At 39.9% G+C, this 17,850-nt stretch overlaps 1 protein-coding gene across 3 annotated transcripts; it reads right to left on the reverse strand.

Annotated features, from left to right (window-relative positions):
* Positions 1 to 169: 169 nt before the first annotated feature.
* LOC140014740 (ADP-ribosylation factor GTPase-activating protein AGD1-like) lies at positions 170 to 17,045 on the reverse strand. Of its 3 annotated transcripts, XM_072065912.1 has the most exons (19): positions 16,564 to 17,045; positions 15,871 to 15,947; positions 14,817 to 14,917; positions 14,235 to 14,305; positions 13,956 to 14,018; positions 6,295 to 6,339; positions 5,431 to 5,496; positions 5,264 to 5,311; positions 5,061 to 5,156; positions 4,935 to 4,976; positions 3,921 to 4,136; positions 3,665 to 3,796; positions 3,350 to 3,583; positions 3,121 to 3,207; positions 2,728 to 3,042; positions 2,326 to 2,471; positions 2,157 to 2,247; positions 1,105 to 1,583; positions 170 to 733 (listed from the first exon to the last, which is right to left on the reverse strand). In XM_072065912.1, exons 1-19 carry the CDS (start codon positions 16,621 to 16,623, stop codon positions 619 to 621), a joined length of 2,484 nt encoding a protein of 827 aa, XP_071922013.1. In that variant the 5' UTR covers positions 16,624 to 17,045; the 3' UTR covers positions 170 to 618. The 3 variants fall into 3 exon arrangements, with proteins under 3 accessions (XP_071922013.1, XP_071922012.1, XP_071922011.1); XM_072065911.1 differs by lacking the exon at positions 15,871 to 15,947 and having other exon boundaries at positions 16,564 to 17,040; XM_072065910.1 differs by lacking the exons at positions 13,956 to 14,018; positions 14,235 to 14,305; positions 14,817 to 14,917; positions 15,871 to 15,947; positions 16,564 to 17,045 and adding an exon at positions 7,145 to 8,083.
* Between the last annotated feature and the right edge of the window lie 805 nt (positions 17,046 to 17,850).

Raw genomic sequence — 17,850 nt, forward strand, 5'->3', positions numbered from 1 at the left:
TATACAATAAAAATTAATTTTGCTTTCTGCCGAAGGATACAGGCAGATTTGGGGTTACCATGGATTGAATTGAATGAGGAGGACCAAGGTACAATGAAGGGACTACTTTTATCGCTCTTTGATTGTAAATCAAAACAGGAAAAACAAGACAGAGAAACGGTGGAAGCAATTTCAAAAGGAAAGAAATCAAAATTTTTCAAGATTCAATGCAAATCATACAACTATTATCCATCCTAAGCGTCCTAACAGCACATTTCTGGGGACAGCTCAAGTACAATAGGAGTCCCATGGTCACAGAGTCATCCTGAAATTACTTAAAAAAGTTATATACAGCCACAGCATATTCATCCTAGCCAATCTCAAAAGAAAAGAAACCAGAAAGGATGGCACACAAACACGAGCATCGTGCATCTTTACACTGTTTTTGGTACCACATTGTGTCTTTCAGAAAAAGGCATGCACCCAGTGGGAGACGAAAGTGAGGTAACTCCCTTGCATGGTTTAACTGGTAAGAACCTGACTAGCCATATTCAAACTACCTCAGATCCCAGGGTAGAAGAGCACCGATTTAGTACATTCGAAAGTTTTCATTTCTACCTCTGATTCATGGATCCAAGGCTATCTGCTAGCATTTTTCAAGACAGCAATTATCTCAACATCATCGAGGTCAGATTCTTTAACAAGCTGTAAAGGTGTTTTACCTTCCTTATCTGGAGCTTGCGGGTCAGCTCCCCTGCCATCCAAGGGGTCACATGAGCAGCAGTTAAAAACTTTCGAACGCACACTCCCTACTAGATGTTTAGATTTGGAAATAAAAGTCTTCTAGTATATGAATTAATTACTAACAGCTGACTTAGTCATGCATTGTATCAATGAAGGACTTGAACTAGGTGTTTAGACAATGCACAACTTCAGGAAGTTGAAGTTCCTTCTTATACTGATAAACAAAAATCACACTTGGAAACTGAGGATAAACTGAACATGGACCCCGAAAAAAAATAAAAAAAGATGAGGATTCTCCACAATGAAAACAAAGAAGCATAGGATCTGTTGATTGGAAAAAGAAAAGAACATAATAGAAATCTAGTCAGATGCAAGAATTACCTAGTAAGCAGAAGCTTGACAATTGCAATTCTTCCTCTTATTATAGCATGATGCAATGGTGCCTGACCCCTTGAATCACAAGAATTTATATTTGCACCATGTTGTAGGAGCAACTCTACCATACTGACATCAGCAATTTGGCAGGCCAGGTGAAGCAAGGAACAGCCATCAAGAAGATAATTAATGAACTGACTATGACTAATGCTTTCTGCATTTGCAGATAGTACAGAACCACCATCCATATTGTCAAAGTTCTGATGAGCATTTGCATGATCCTGCAATCTCATTGGCTTGGCTAGACTTAATGGTGTAGTAAGTGAGGCTTGCCTAAGGATTGCGTTTACATCCACTTCACATATGACAATGAGGCGGTATGCTGATTTCTTATCATTCATGCGAACACTTTCCCACAATTGTTCGGCAACTGAAAGAAGATGCTTACTGTCGTTAACTTTCTGAACAAAACGTTTTTCTGCATACTGCAAAAGGAAAACACGCTGTTAATTTTTTCTTTTTCCCAGATAAAAAAAAAAAAAAGCAAACATCGTATTAGTAAAACAGTATTCCCCTGTACAGAAAGTGCAGATAACAATTCAAAATCAGACAAAAACTCATCTGAGTGTCCATGCATGTTTATAGCTCTTATTTTTTTTTTATTTTTTGAACTGTCACATTGGCGCAGCAGTCATCTCCATGCATGTTTATAGCTACTCCAAGAAAACAAGTATACAAAACCTAGCGATTATAGTCTACCGAGGTTTCTGAATGCCTTGAAAAGATCTGTGATTCGTCTGATTCCATGATAGCCAAAACTTTGCCCTTAAATTGCACATCAAACTAAAAAAAAAAAAGAGTCCATTTTAACAAATCACCGTAAAGTCAATATCTAAGAGATTGTCTTTAATGTGACTTTTTAAAGTAAAATTGACTTCCTTAGTTTGCGAACAACAATAAATTCAACAATACTTGTATAGTTTCCAATTAAGATATGAACATTTGAGTAAATAATCCAACTGAACTGATAGAGATAAAAAAAGAAGAAGAGTTAGTACCTTTGCATGAATGAACTTCTCCTTAACTGAGATATGATCATCATGACTGGGTTTACTGAAAAACTGTTTGTGTTTATCAGACTCAAAGAACCTGCATCAAAGATATATATATTTAACATTAAGCCTTTAAAACAAGATAATCAACTGCAGAAAACTCTGCAACACTTACCGCCTTGGTATTTCATCAGCCTGAAAAGTTTTTCTTGCATTCAACAGCCCCTCCCATATTGAATTCACAAAGACGTTCCCCAAGGCCTGGAACAACGCTATCACAGAAGGTTCCCAGACCTTCACATCGAGAGCTAAGGATCTCACCTGCACTTGAAGTACACAACAATGTAGGATTAGCAACCAAGAAAATCATTTGCTACTAGCGCTAAAAGTAATCAGCTACAATGAGCAACCAGCACTTTTCTTCTCATGAGCTATTTATTGTCAAAATTCCTTTCATATACAACCAGGACTAGGTCTTGATAGAACCTTTACACTAGAAATGTGTTTGTAAGATATTGAAAATTAACAGCAAATGTGAGAAGGTTAAAACGCAAACTTGAGATAAAAAAAAACTTGCCTTTGATATATGTACCCCAAGGTTTCGGTGAACACCAGAACACTCTATACAGATTAGGACACCAAGATTCAGGGAAGCCCAGTCTGGTTCAAGCGCACCACAATCAGCGCACACATCGTTCCCAGGTAATCTTTTTAATGTATCAACTGGCTTATCAATTTTCATACTATGATGTAGCTGCAGTGCACTTTTTGATGAACGTATCAAGTTCCTAGAAGCAAATTCCTTATCAGAGGAATGTTCTTCAATTGTCCCGTGATCATAATCTGGACTTCCGATGGAACTACTTTCACTACTGGGGCTTGCAGCAAAATGCTGGCACATGATTGAATTAGTATAATTCATGAGAACCAAACACTACGTTTAGAATGCACTGATGCAGTTCGATTTTACCTTCTCGGGTTCCTGGGAACTCAGTAAAGATGCAATAACTCCAGTTATTTTATCAATCCAATCCATTTGCTCTGTTGCACTCTCTGCCTACATGACCAAACAACTACTAAGCTACCGCCCAAGATAACGAGTCTTTAAGTAATTGGGTTACAAAAGACATTCAGCCTCACCAACTAAAAAGTTTCTCACTACTCAAACTATTAAACATGTCAGGCTAATAAGTATTTACCTGCAAGGTGTAATTCTTCGCTGGTGAAATTATCCTGAAGCAAAATCTCAGATCTGATTGATCTGCATCAACTTTTATTGTTGATGTGAGTAAGTTCACCGTGTGACGTGCAACAGACTTTTCATCGTGTACACCACCATGATAATGAGAAGACAACCAACGACTTAGAAGTCCAGAACTGGGTTCTGAGGGAGAACTTCTATGTACATGAAAGTGACTTCCAGATCCTGGGAACTAGTAGAGAATAACATATTAAGTGGAGACGAACCAAAAGGAAGGAGCCTTTGACATGAAATTTTTGTTTAAATTACTTACAGATGACCTGCTCCATTGTTTGCGATAGTAATACAACATTCCTCTGCTATCCAAGACAAAAAATCTTCTCTTCCAGTCACCTCTTAAATTAGAAGAACGTTTTGAGAGATATCCTTGTTTAATGGTTTGCACCTAAACTATTGAAAACTTAGCTATAAACATAGAGATCAGGAACATATATTGAAAAGAGTAAATGCTAAAAGAAACCAAGGAAAGCTCTCTTTGGTTACAAGGAAATCAATATCAATTTGAGTACCTTCCCTTCCAGTGCAGACTGCATAACTGCCTCTATGACTTTGTGGGAACCTCTAGGGAATTGTTGTACTATATCATGACTTGGAGAACCAATGGACCCATTGAATGATCTTCTACTCTCTTGATCAACCTGCCTTTTGTACTCCTGCATCCTTTCATTTAGAGCTGCCTGCTCATAATTGGAACTTTCTCTTGCATGCTGTGCATAAGCCAAGACCTGTAACAGAATAGCTTCCCTAAACTCCACAAGATATGTATAGTTTATCATATAGACATTAAACATCAAAACTGTAGCTTAAACCATTCAGAAACCACTTCAACCACAAGGAAAACAGCTGATAGATATATTCAACAGATCGTGCGGTTGGCTTAAATATCTGATAGAATGAGGATGTCCAGAATGTATTTTGCATACTATTTTCATGATTGAACAAATAAAGTTTTCATGTGCAAGAAGTACGTAGTAGTGGCTGCTTGACTCCATTCTCCATTACTTCATGTTTGCTATTAATAGTTGCAATCAGTTCGACAAGTCGCTAAATCATGAAGCAGCCATGAACAAAACCAATTCCTTAGAGAATATCAGCTATTGAAGGATCAAGGATAGAATTTAACAACTGAATAAAAACTTTTTAAGTTTGAGCTTCTTAAAGTAAAACATTAATACATAGATGGGAAACATTGGGCAACATCTGTGGTAAATTATGGAAATGTAAGGAAATTTAAGTAAGATTGAGGCGACATCTTGCATGTATGCCAGTCCTATTCTAGGAGGATCCCATTGATGCATCTAAGGAATGCTGTTACGGCAATGTAGCTTGTCCAATGCTTTCGCAGGGTAAGCTTCTATATAAGTCTCTGTAATTGCTTTCTTCAACCTCCTCTTAAGCATCTTACTATTACTCCTATATGCTCTTGTATGTTCCTTCCAGGGATATGAACTACTGGACAAATAAAAGAGGTGCTAAAACACGTTATCAGAAATCAGTCCATAATAAAAAAAGAAAAACTGGACCTGGTTTATGTAAGGCTCCATCTGATGCAATAGCTCGTATCCCTGTACATGACATCACTTTTTGGATTCAGCATGTGCATTATAAGCATATCTCCATTTACTAAGAGCTTCTAATCATAAAAGGACCTGTTTGAAATAACGAAGATGAGCATCCATTGCACTACCTACAGCATCCAAAAACTCGAATCGTTTCTTTGCCTCAACAGTAGAAAGAGCACCAACCTGACCTTTCATCAAAAAGTTCTATGGTAAGACAATTTCGAAATTAGAGAATTCCATATCTTGATAGTTCTATAGAAAAAAGAAATGACTAGAAACTTAAAACAAACCAGATTGAACCGTGATTGCTCAAACACAGATCTTGAATTATGAAGTTCCTGGAACGTCCCTCTACCAAATTAGAATTTAACAGATAATGGTTACCCATAACCAATTATCTGATCAACGAAAGCAATTGGTAATAAATCATTTAATGTAAAAAACTAATGCTCAATACCTCCTCTAACGCAGCAGCTACATCATTTTTAGTGCTTTTCCTCAATGACAAATACTTCTCGCGGACCTGAGGCAGGAATAGGGTGTTAACAATAAAAGAAGAAAGTACCAACTATATCAGCATGTGATTCATCACTGTACATCCTTTATTGGTATGTTAAGATATTCCAATTGTATATTTTGTTATATTTAGTAGCTTGTAATCAAAACAAGGGGGGTTCCTGTATAGTGTACAGCAGCAAGAGATTAGGAGTAACAAGCCAGTGCTCTATCTTCTCAACTAATGACTGGGTATGTTGATGGGTTAAGTTGGTAAAATTCTGCCTATACTTAGTTCAATGGAGCTTAAAAAACCCCACAGCAACCACTAAATATAAGCTTTAGATCTACAGTGCGGTGCAAAATAGGCTCCCTCACCATTTTGTGCGTGACTAGGAGAAAGAGAGATACTCTTAAGAGAGATATGGCTCTAAATATAGAAGTGTATACATTTGAAAGGAAAAGTACCAAAGGAAGGATGATTTCTTTGACTTTTAATGGATCTCATAGTTCTCTGCAGCTTCCTACTCACTTAAGAAGATTGATGCTTAGTTTCCTAAGTACCCCAAATTATAAAACTGCTAATTATCTCTAATCCTCAAGCTGCCTGGCATGTCAGTGGACTAAAGGATTGACATGGAAATGCTAAAGGATCTATTAAGCAACTGAAGTCATAATCTAAACATAACATGAGAGTAGGTTTCTCAGCACTGCCAATAATGACAGTAAATGAAATAGGAATTTTTATAGATCAACTGAGCTTCTCATAAAAAATTGATTTGAGAAAATAAAATCAGCAAACTGCCGAGGTGTAATCATGTAATACCTGGTCATAAGTAACATTAGCCTTATCAAAACGCTTACGAGCTTCCTGCAATTTACATGATTGTGTTGATTAGAATGGAAAAGATCCTTCAATATATAATAGTAGGAGGGAAGTCATGCAGAGTTATAATGATATATACATATAAACAGTATTACAAGTAACAGAGTAACAACAACAGGTGTGATACGAGACGCGGAAGCTACTTCGGATCTAAAGGAACACGATGAAGATTTGACGGAGTTGAACCCGAACTTGGACCACTCAAGAACAGATTTAACGGTAGAGGACGCCACAATCAAGTATGTGTGCTTGATTGATAAGTCAAGAACAGCCTAGGATCAACTCTAGGATGTTCAACTTAGCTTTTACAAGCTAAGGGAATTTCCCACAAGGAATGGACGAAATTCTGGAAATTTTATTCAATACTCTCAAAAACTGAATGTAACATGCGGCTTGAGGCTATTAATAGCCGTGACTAAGACCTAATAAACTGGAAAAATAACAAGGAAAGTTCGGCCAGCCCCTTGGGCCTTCACTTGACCGAAAGCTAGCCCAACTAACTATAGATCATAAGCTTCGGTGGCGTTGCCCCCGAACCCCCACCGGGGGCTTCGCTGCGCCCCCGGGCCCCCAAGCCAGGGGCGCGTCGCCCCCTTGGACCCCCGACTCGCTGATCGGACAGCGAGACCCCCGTACGGCTCAGCGAGGGTACTTAACTGCGGCTCAGCCCGCCGTTTGGAGCTTGAACATTTGCATCTTCAATTGTAAGCAGCATTTTAGTAGTCGTGCAAGGATATTCCAACTCAATTCCTTCAATGACCGGTTTCTCTTGGGTTTGGACGGCACGTACCAAGGCTTGAAGGGACTCCTTGAATCTCTTGGCTCGTGCTCGTGTCACTGGGCCTTGGGGCACCTTCACAGGGTCTACTTGTACACTTTGGGTCTCGTGCTCAACCGCATCATTCCCCTCCTCTTGAAAAGGATTTGCCCTCAAATCGTACTCGTCCCCTGCAATAAATGGACTTAGATCAGCAACATTGAATGTAGCACTAACAGTATACTCACCAGGCAGATCTAAGCGGTATGCATTGTCGTTGATGCGCTCAATAACTTGAAAAGGCCCATCTCCTCTTGGTGACAGCTTGCTTTGCCGTTGTTTTGGAAACCTCTCCTTGCGCAAATGTAACCAGACCCAATCACCTGGTTCAAAGACAAGCTTGCGCCTGTGCTTATTAGCTTGTTGGACATATTGGGCCGTCCTCCTCTCGATGTTGGTACGAACCTTGTCGTGTAATGATCTCACGAACTCAGCTTTCTTCTTGCCATCTAAGTTCATATGCTCAGAAGAAGGTAATGGCAACAAATCTAAGGGAGTTAAGGGGTTCAAACCATACACAACTTCAAAAGGCGAGAATTGTGTAGCACTATGCACAACCCTATTGTATGCAAACTCAACATGAGGTAGACACTCCTCCCATGACTTGATATTTTTCTTTATGATTGCACGTAGGAGTGTGGATAAAGTCCTATTGACTACCTCAGTTTGTCCGTCCGTTTGAGGATGACTAGAGGTAGAGAACAACAGTTTGGTTCCCAACCGACCCCATAAAGATTTCCAGAAATAGCTCAAAAACTTGACATCTCTATCGGATACTATTGTCCTAGGTATGCCATGCAAACGAACAACCTCTTTAAAGAATAAATCAGCAATGTGTAAAGCATCATCCGTCTTATGACATGCAATAAAGTGAGCCATTTTGGAGAACCTATCTACCACAACAAATATAGAGTCATGGCCACGCTTTGAACGAGGTAAACCAAGCACGAAATCCATGGAGATGTCAACCCAAGGTTGGTGAGGTATGGGTAAAGGAGTATACAAACCGTTTGGGTTGACCCGAGACTTAGCTTTGTGGCACACACCACATCTTTCAACAATCCTCTCCACGTCCTTGCGCATGCGAGGCCAATGGAAGTGTTCCTGCAATACAGCTAATGTCTTGGTGACACCAAAGTGTCCCATTAGTCCACCACTATGTGACTCCTGAATAAGTAAGTCACGTATGGACCCTCGAGGAATGCACAGCTTGGTAAGATAAAATAAGAACCCATCATGTACAAAGAACTTTTCAAAGTCAGATTTTCCCCAATTCGCATAAGCGTTGGCAAAATCCAAGTCATCCTTATACAACTCCTTCATGAGTTCAAAGCCTAGGAGTTTAGCATCTAAGGCAGTGAGCAAAATGTGTCTCCGAGATAAAGCGTCAGCTACTACATTAGACTTACCTGTTTTGTATTTGATGACGTATGGAAAAGACTCGATGAAGGCTACCCATCGGGCATGCCGTTTGCTCAGCTTTTGTTGTCCTTTTAGGTGCTTGAGAGACTCATGGTCAGTTTTGATGACGAATTCCCGGGCACGTAGGTAGTGTTGCCATGTCTCCAAAGCACGTACGAGGGCAAACATCTCCTTGTCATAAGTTGAATAGTTGAGGACCGCGCCATTTAATTTCTCACTAAAGTAGGCAATCGGTCTCCCTCCTTGCATGAGTACGGCTCCTACTCCTACACCTGATGCATCACATTCCACTTCAAAAGTGAGATCAAAGTTAGGTATTGCAAGGAGTGGTGCATGTGTGAGTTTGTGTTTCAGCAATTGGAAAGCCTTATCTTGGGCTTCCCCCCAAAAGAACTTCTCGTTCTTCTTTATGACCGCGGTAAGAGGTGCAGCAATGGTGCTAAAATCCTTCACAAAGCGACGGTAGAAGCTTGCTAATCCATGAAAGCTGCGCACATCACTTACAGAGGTAGGTGTTGGCCACTCTTGGATGGACTTAATCTTCTCTTCATCTACATGAATGCCCTGCGCACTTACAACATATCCTAGAAACACAACACGATCAGTGCAAAATGTGCACTTCTTAAGGTTGGCATATAGCCTTTCCCTTCGAAGTACTGCAAAGATGGCTTTGAGGTGCTCAAAGTGTTCCTCTAAGCTTCTACTATAAATCAGAATATCATCAAAGTAAACCACTACAAATTTCCCAAGAAAAGGTCTCAAAACATGGTTCATCAAACGCATGAAGGTACTAGGTGCATTAGTTAAGCCAAATGGCATTACTAACCACTCATATAGACCATGTTTAGTTTTGAAAGCGGTTTTCCACTCATCTCCCTCTTTCATTCTTATTTGGTGGTAACCACTTTTCAAATCAATTTTAGTGAATATAATGGCACCATGCAATTCATCTAACATATCATCTAACCTAGGGATAGGGTGACGATATTTTACCGTGATTGCATTGACTGCTCGACAGTCGGTGCACATTCTCCACGCTCCATCTTTCTTTGGCACGAGAATCACTGGTACAGCGCATGGACTTAGACTTTCTCTAGCCCAACCTTTCCTTAGCAATTCCTCCACTTGCCTTTGCAATTCCTTTGTTTCCTCAGGACCCATTCTATAGGCTGGTTTGTTAGGCAATGGTGCTCCAGGAATGAGATCGATTTGGTGCTCGATTCCCCTTAGCGGTGGTAGTCCATCAGGTACATCCTCAGGAAATATGTCCTCAAATTCCTGCAAGAGAGGTAAAATAGTATAAGGCAAGGAGTCAGTGGGTATGGATGAAGTGACCAACTCTTCTTTGCACACAAGCACAAGTAAGAGTTGGTTGGAAGACAAAGCTCGCCTTACATCTTTGGCTTTTGCTAGCAAGCTTAGCTTCCCCTTATTTTCTTCTCTCATAGCCGACCCACTTGTTGCCTTTTTCTTCCCTAGGGTTTCGGCCCTACTCTCTCCTTTTTCTTCCTCACTTTTCTCTCGCTTTTTCCTCTCAAGTTCTAGCTCATACTCCCTTTGGAGCCTCATTTGATCTTCATACACTTGTTTTGGGGTGAGAGGTACAAGTGTCACCTTTCTATTGCAATGAGTAAAGACATATTTATTAGCTCTTCCCTTGAATTCGACATCGCGATCATATTGCCAAGGCCGTCCAAGAATGAGGTGACTTGCTTGCATTGGCACGACATCACAAGTAACCTCGTCTTCATACTTGCCAATTCGGAATGGCACTTTTACTTGTCTAAACACACGGACTTCCCCTTCATTGTTCAACCATTGAAGGCGATAAGGTCTTGGATGTTTGATAACTTGGAGCCCTAGCATTTCTACCATGAGTAGACTAGCGACATTGGCACAACTCCCACTATCAATAACAACACTACACACCTTATCCTTGATATGACACCTTGTGTAGAAAAGGTTGTCCCGTTGTACCTCCAGTTCCTCCTCTTTGGCGCGGGTAGTGAGGACCTTTCGAACCACTAGGCATCCAATCTCCTCATGCGTAGGTATCTCCTCACTCGATTCATTCTCTTCCTCTTCTAGAGGCGGTATCCCCTCGTACTCCTCTTCCTCATCTGATACAATTTCCCCATTTGGCAACATCAGCATGGTCCTTTGGCTGGGGCATTGAGAAGCGATATGGCCAAATCCTTGACACTTAAAACACTTGGTGTCTCGACCACGCGGTTTGGTAGCTGCATTATTAGCCTTAAAGTCAGGCTTGGGCGTTGCCTTGGAAGGGAGGCCATTCGGCCTTGGAGGGTAAGAAGGAGCTGCGGCTTTCTCCTCCCTTTTTGGTTGAGAAGTGCGCCAATTTCCAGCTTGATAAGTAGTGCTTTGTCGCGCAGTACCCCTCCTCTTGAGGCGTCGTTCAATTGTAACCGCCTTCTCGAGCATTTCATTCATGTCGAGGTAGTGTTGGAGTTCCACTACTTCGGCAATCTCGGGCCTCAATCCATGTAGAAAACGAGCCATAGTGGCCTCTCCATCTTCACGCAAATCCGCCTTCATGATGGCCATTTCCATCTCCTTGTAATAATCCTCAACTGACATGGACCCTTGGTTGAGAGCTTGTAGCCGACGGTGTAGATCTCGACTATAGTAGCTCGGAACAAACCTTTTTCTCATCAGACTCCTCATTTCCTCCCAAGTTTCCACAGGTCTCTCACGATTTCTCCTTCGGCTTAGTCTAAGTTGGTCCCACCAAATGGAGGCGTAGTCAGTGAATTCTACGGCTGCTAGTTTCACCTTTTGCTCCTCCGTATAGGTGTGGCATTCATAGACTAACTCAATTTTTCGTTCCCATTCCAAGTACGCCTCGGGGTCCGACTTGCCTTGGAATGAGGGAATCTTGAGTTTGACACCTTTAATGGTGTCATCTCCTCGACGTTGGAACCTTTGATCATTTTGGTACCTTCCCTCAAACGCTTCCTCTTCATCGTTTGAGTATGCCGATTCTTTGCCCTTACTCGGGGTAGGTGGAGGTCTCGAGTTCTCCAACTGATCAATTCGATCATGCAATGGTTCAATTTCATTCTTAAGCAATCGTTTGAACTCCCCCATCATGGCTTCCAACTGTAGTTTGATGTCCATGGTTTGGCTACCCACTCCACTAGACATATTTAGTTCACCTGCAAAACAAATAAACAAAAACGAGTTCCTCTCTTTTTTTTTTTTTTTTTTAAATACGATGTATAGGTCACTCACACTCGTGTTTCACTCAAGTGTATCACTCTCTAATAATCTTACCAAGCAATTCCTTGGCTTGCTAGTTGCTCGAGTTGAACAAACGAGGCGTCACCGCAGTGTACGTTCTTGACTAGTCAACAAGTGACACACAAGCTAGTAGCAATAAGTGGAGGTGAATGACTGAAGACCTAGACACGACTCAAGACTCAGAATATAGCTGGACAATAACTAACGACTCAAAAGAAAGTAAGACAATTAACTTGAATGCTGAAATTTTGAAAATCCTAGAAAACTCTACCCGAAACCCAAATTTCTGGAATGTGTTGAGCTGCTGGTCCGTGGTCTTTTTGGTCCGTGATCTGATTTGGACACTTGGGGTTGCCAAGATTAGAAACCTTGGAGTTTGGTCAGATTTGGGAGTCCCAAGTGGTCCAAATTCGAAATTTTGGGGCTGGTCAGATTTGGAAGTCAGATTTTGCACAAAATTTGGTAAACTTGTAGGCTGTCAAGAATTGGATGTTGTTCAGATTTGGAAGTCCAAGTTTGAATCAGATTTGGTGGCTTGAATGCTGACCAAGACTAGGGCTGTTCAGATTTGAAAGTCCAAGTTTGAATCAGATTTGGTAAAACTTGAAGGCTGGTCAAGAATTGGAAACTAGAGCCGTCTTTCTTGAAATTTTTTTTTGACTTCTGTTGGGGTGTTTTCACACAATAGCCAGCTAGCTTAGACCACAATTTCACAGCAATTAACGTAAACAACTTGGACAGATTTGGTTTCAAGATCAAAGTTCCATGAAAACAAGAACACGGTTGAAGGTTTATTTCAGGTTTCAAGACTGCCAAGATTAACCTCTTTGATCCAAGAAGCTCAAGACTTCCCCAATAAGGTTTTGATGTTCGAGTTTTGCAAAGCAACAACACAAAGGTTCAAGAAACAAGTGCAAACAGATTCGGCAACCCAGCAATTAATTCCAGCAACGACTCAAGGGAATGACAATAAGGTATGCAACACAAGAGATTTTTTTTTTTTCTGGATTTAAACAGAACATAAACACAAGACAAAACTGGACAGAAAATTTCGGACAACAACTAAACAACAAAGACAGATTTCTGACAAGGAAACAACCAAGACAGATTTCTGACAAGGAAACAACAAAGACAGATTTCGGACTTGACAAACCCGAGCACTTGAGCTACGAATTTAGAAGACTAAAATAGATCTAAAAACGATAAAAAGGATATTCGTGATACCTCTAACTAGCTCTGATGCCAGCTGATACGAGACGCGGAAGCTACTTCGGATCTAGAGGAACACGATGAAGATTTGACGGAGTTGAACCCGAACTTGGACCACTCAAGAACAGATTTAACGGTAGAGGACGCCACAATCAAGTATGTGTGCTTGATTGATAAGTCAAGAACAGCCTAGGATCAACTCTAGGATGTTCAACTTAGCTTTTACAAGCTAAGGGAATTTCCCACAAGGAATGGACGAAATTCTGGAAATTTTATTCAATACTCTCAAAAACTGAATGTAACATGCGGCTTGAGGCTATTAATAGCCGTGACTAAGACCTAATAAACTGGAAAAATAACAAGGAAAGTTCGGCCAGCCCCTTGGGCCTTCACTTGACCGAAAGCTAGCCCAACTAACTATAGATCATAAGCTTCGGTGGCGTTGCCCCCGAACCCCCACCGGGGGCTTCGCTGCGCCCCCGGGCCCCCAAGCCAGGGGCGCGTCGCCCCCTTGGACCCCCGACTCGCTGATCGGACAGCGAGACCCCCGTACGGCTCAGCGAGGGTACTTAACTGCGGCTCAGCCCGCCGTTTGGAGCTTGAACATTTGCATCTTCAATTGTAAGCAGCATTTTAGTAGTCGTGCAAGGATATTCCAACTCAATTCCTTCAATGACCGGTTTCTCTTGGGTTTGGACGGCACGTACCAAGGCTTGAAGGGACTCCTTGAATCTCTTGGCTCGTGCTCGTGTCACTGGGCCTTGGGGCACCTTCACAGGGTCTACTTGTACACTTTGGGCCTCGTGCTCAACCGCATCAAAACAGGATTATATTCTGAGCACCTCCTTCATTTTATAGAGCAAAAGCCTAAACTCAAAGTGATGGCTAGTACCTTGACATCTTGAAGATCAACATTAGCAAAGTGCAGTAGCCTATCATTTAGTATGTGCTCCACCTGAAAAATTGGAAAGTAAGGAGAGGAATTAAAACAGATATAAGACTAGGTTAAATGCCATGGTGCCGAAGAAGTTAATGTATCTATATATTAATATTAGATCAAAGGAAGCCAAGGAAACTGAAAGTACTTTTAGTAGATTCTTATGAAACTACTTTTAGTAAAGAGCAAAAAGAACAAAATGAGCTCTTTCAAAATTGAAAGAAGATTTATCACCTGCGATCGAAGAACTTCCTTGTACATTCCAATTTCTCTCAGAGCAATTGCAAACTTAGCCATATCAGGGCCTAACATATTCAATATTAAACTCCATCAGCATTAAAACCTGCAAAAGATGAATGATTGACCCAAAAAAAAAAAAGGAGACCGAAAGATGAACAAACAAATACGCTGGCAAAACAAATACATCCTGCTTGCTTGGAAGAAAGCAGTATGTTAATCTTCACTTCATTTTGAACAATTATGACTAGATTTACTTGACTGAAATCCCATGACTTGATATTCAGGACATGTATATCAAGTTCTGCTGAGAAGGGTGCTGCCTTTTTCAAGTTTTACTTTCTTTTGCCAATTTTATACCACTAGATAAAGTTCTCAACATAATCTGTCAGAAAATGACATGCAGAGATTCAGCAGGTATAGCGACAGATTTCATGCACATGGGGCCCAAGTGTTTTTGAACTCCTAGCTACATTTTGATAATCACAAGTTTTGGAGCATTAAGAGGAAACCAATTCATACAAGTCTGAAAATTTCCAAGCTGGAAAACAACTCATACAGAAAATAAACAAAAAGTACCTCCAAATGCAACAGAAATGGGATCATTGTGACCGCCTCCAAATGTTTCAAGAGCACTTGCAAAAGCAATGTCCCTATCGTATGCTTCTCCAAGACCTTCTCTGGAAAATTTGAACAAACAAAATCAAGTGTATACTTCATGATGAGCAAGTTTAACAATAAAGAGTTATCCAAGTATATTTGCAACAGAAATTAATAGACAGTTTCATGGCCCAAAAAGAAATTAGTGAATCCTCTCAGTATCTAGTTTACCAATATTTCAGAGGCTGATATCTGCTGCAATGAGCAATTAACAATTCAATCATATCAAACAATCTGAGAAGGGATTCTTTAACAACGCAAAACAACATTACTGTATTAGAAGAAGAAGGCAAGAGAAGTCAAAGAGCATCATCAGGTAGAAATTTCATTTCCAATCAGCTCAATTTCATCGACCAAGATTCTCTTTAAACTTAGATGGTTTTCTAAAAGAAAATTAGTTAAGCACAAAATCCGTGCATTGCAGTTGTGATTACCCATCCACAACATCATCTTGGAGGTATTTCTCCTCGTTAATACACCCAAACAAGCTTGAAAGACAGTTGTATCCCTCTCCACACCCCCATTTTTACAGCTACATTTGAAATTTAAGTCAGCATAAATAGCTCTTGTTCCTATCCTGTCTTATGCCAAAAGGCCCTTGATTCAAAAAGTATATCAATGTCAACAAATTTCATCTAATTATGTGAATTTAGACATGGAAGAAACAGAACCTAGTTTCCTATTTCTTGTGATTTTATCTTTCTAGCAAAATCAGAAGACTACCGTTTAAAGTATGCTATAAAACTAAAATAGAAGAACTTGGAATACGAAGTTATGTATCAAAAAAGACCTGATTAGATGAATGCAGAGTGCAGAATTTAACTAATACATAAACAAATGTTCAGTAGCTATAGCGGAGTAATGATCATACTTAACTGCACTTAATTGCAACCATTCTATACATGATAAGAAGTGGAATCATAGAAGGAACATGTATGCAGGATACTGAAAGAAAATGGAGGTTCAGACTTGCGTGTACTTCCGGCATCCTTTAAAGAACTTTACACTTCTTTCCCTTAAATTCTCAGCACTCTCTTCCAAACATTGGATCTGATTGACAAGTAAAGTTTTAAGAATATAGTTGTAGTAGTACAGTTTTAGAATGAACAAGCAAAGTGATGCTCTTATGTCAAGGTTGTGCATCTCAGTTTGGCAAATGAAAAATCCGACAAGTAATTGAGATTCTGTCTGTAAAACACTAGCAGACTAGACAGTAAAGGAAACAAGCTGTAACAAATATATTAGCTAGTAAGTAACATGACTCCTAATTCCTGGCGTAATACTTCTCATTAGTAGGTTGTTTTTACTTCTTGAAAGTGTGCTACTTGTAGTCTAAAATTAGCATTTTCCACAGATGTTTCGAGCTCTTGTCAAGCCACATGGTGCACTCAAAAGAGCATTGGACCTTGAGGGTCCAATGCATCTGACTATGATCCAACACATATAAATCTTGCTCAGGTGAATAACCAAAGTCTCTGTTGCAACACAAGTCAATGTTGCCATTGACCCAACAAATGCAATGATCAGCAGAAAGAAAAACTAACACCGTGCCTAATGAAAGCAAATTAATATTTCCACGGTATTATCATTATGTGAGAATTGATTCACGGAAAAAAAAAATAAAAGTCAGAAGTACATAAATGGGGACAAAGAATTGAACTAAAACCTGTTGCCGGAACATCGGTGAATCATCAAGCCTTGCGAACTGCATCTTTTCCTCTTGCATCTGATCCTCTGCAATATAGCATCAACTAGCAATCCAACCCAACTTCATATGACCATGATCACTATCCCCACCGACAAATCTAACCATTAATATTCTTTTATAAAAAGAATCCTCAAAATTTTCTTTTAAAAAAAACCCATTAAAAATATCATGCTACACAATCTTGAATTGGAAAATTCTTGTCCTCAAGTTAAAAGAAGGCCAAGAAAAGTAAAGGGCAGAAAGAAGAGAGACTAAAAATGAAAAGGGAGTCGGAAATTGTTGATAGAGGTCAGAACAGAGGGAAAATAGAGGAGACAATGTGGGAAAGGGGGACCAATTTATGCGATATTTCATGGCTGTCACTAAAAAATGGAAAAATACCGTTGTGGGGATGCTCATGTTTCAATTCTCATTTCTATCTTGGTGCTTTTTAAATTGAATTTTCCTTAATAATTTCGACAGTGGGGTTTAATTACTTGTTAAATGAATCCAATCCAATCCAGTCCAGAGTAGCAGATTTCCAATATTAGTACTATTTGATTATTGTAGCAGCTATAGCACTAGAGGTGAGGTGCCTGGGGCAGTGACTAAACAGTTAGTACCAGTGGTTGATGTATTTAATTTTGAGATGCAATGATTAACTGTCTAACATGACACATTAGTGCGCGCCAAATGCCTCCCCTATCCTTTGCCAACTCCAAAGTTTAAATGGCCACCCACTTTGGCATAGCCACTTTTCTTTCCTCTTTTCTTGAAAATCGTAACAGGGAAAAGAAAAAAATGAAAAGACAGAAAGAGAGAATGCGCTTTTGCAAAGGCAGCAGTGGACATGGACAAGGGATTAAGGGAACCCCTTTTTTTTTTTTCTGTAAAATTCATAAGAAGCTTCCAATTTTATCTCTTGGCAAGATCCTTTTATCAATGACAACAATAATTGAATTAGATCTTATGAAACGACCTGTGAAGTTGTTGTTTGCATGTCATAGCATGATATGAATCACAATACAATTCTTTAAAGAATATATGATATTTGGAGAAATTCATGCTGTTCTTTTTAAAGAATTTGCTTTTGCTTTGATGTCCAAGATCGAAGTTAACCTTAAATTCGGATTAGATACCAACAATAATATGTATTTGCGAGATTTCCATCGTTTTCAATTTAATCTGGTCAGACAAGGCATTCAATGGCAGCCATCCATCAATTCGTTCAATGATTGTCAACTTGCAAGTGGTATCAAAATAGAC

Source organism: Coffea arabica, chromosome 9e (assembly GCF_036785885.1).
Source record: "Coffea arabica cultivar ET-39 chromosome 9e, Coffea Arabica ET-39 HiFi, whole genome shotgun sequence".
Classification (NCBI taxonomy): domain Eukaryota; kingdom Viridiplantae; phylum Streptophyta; class Magnoliopsida; order Gentianales; family Rubiaceae; genus Coffea; species Coffea arabica.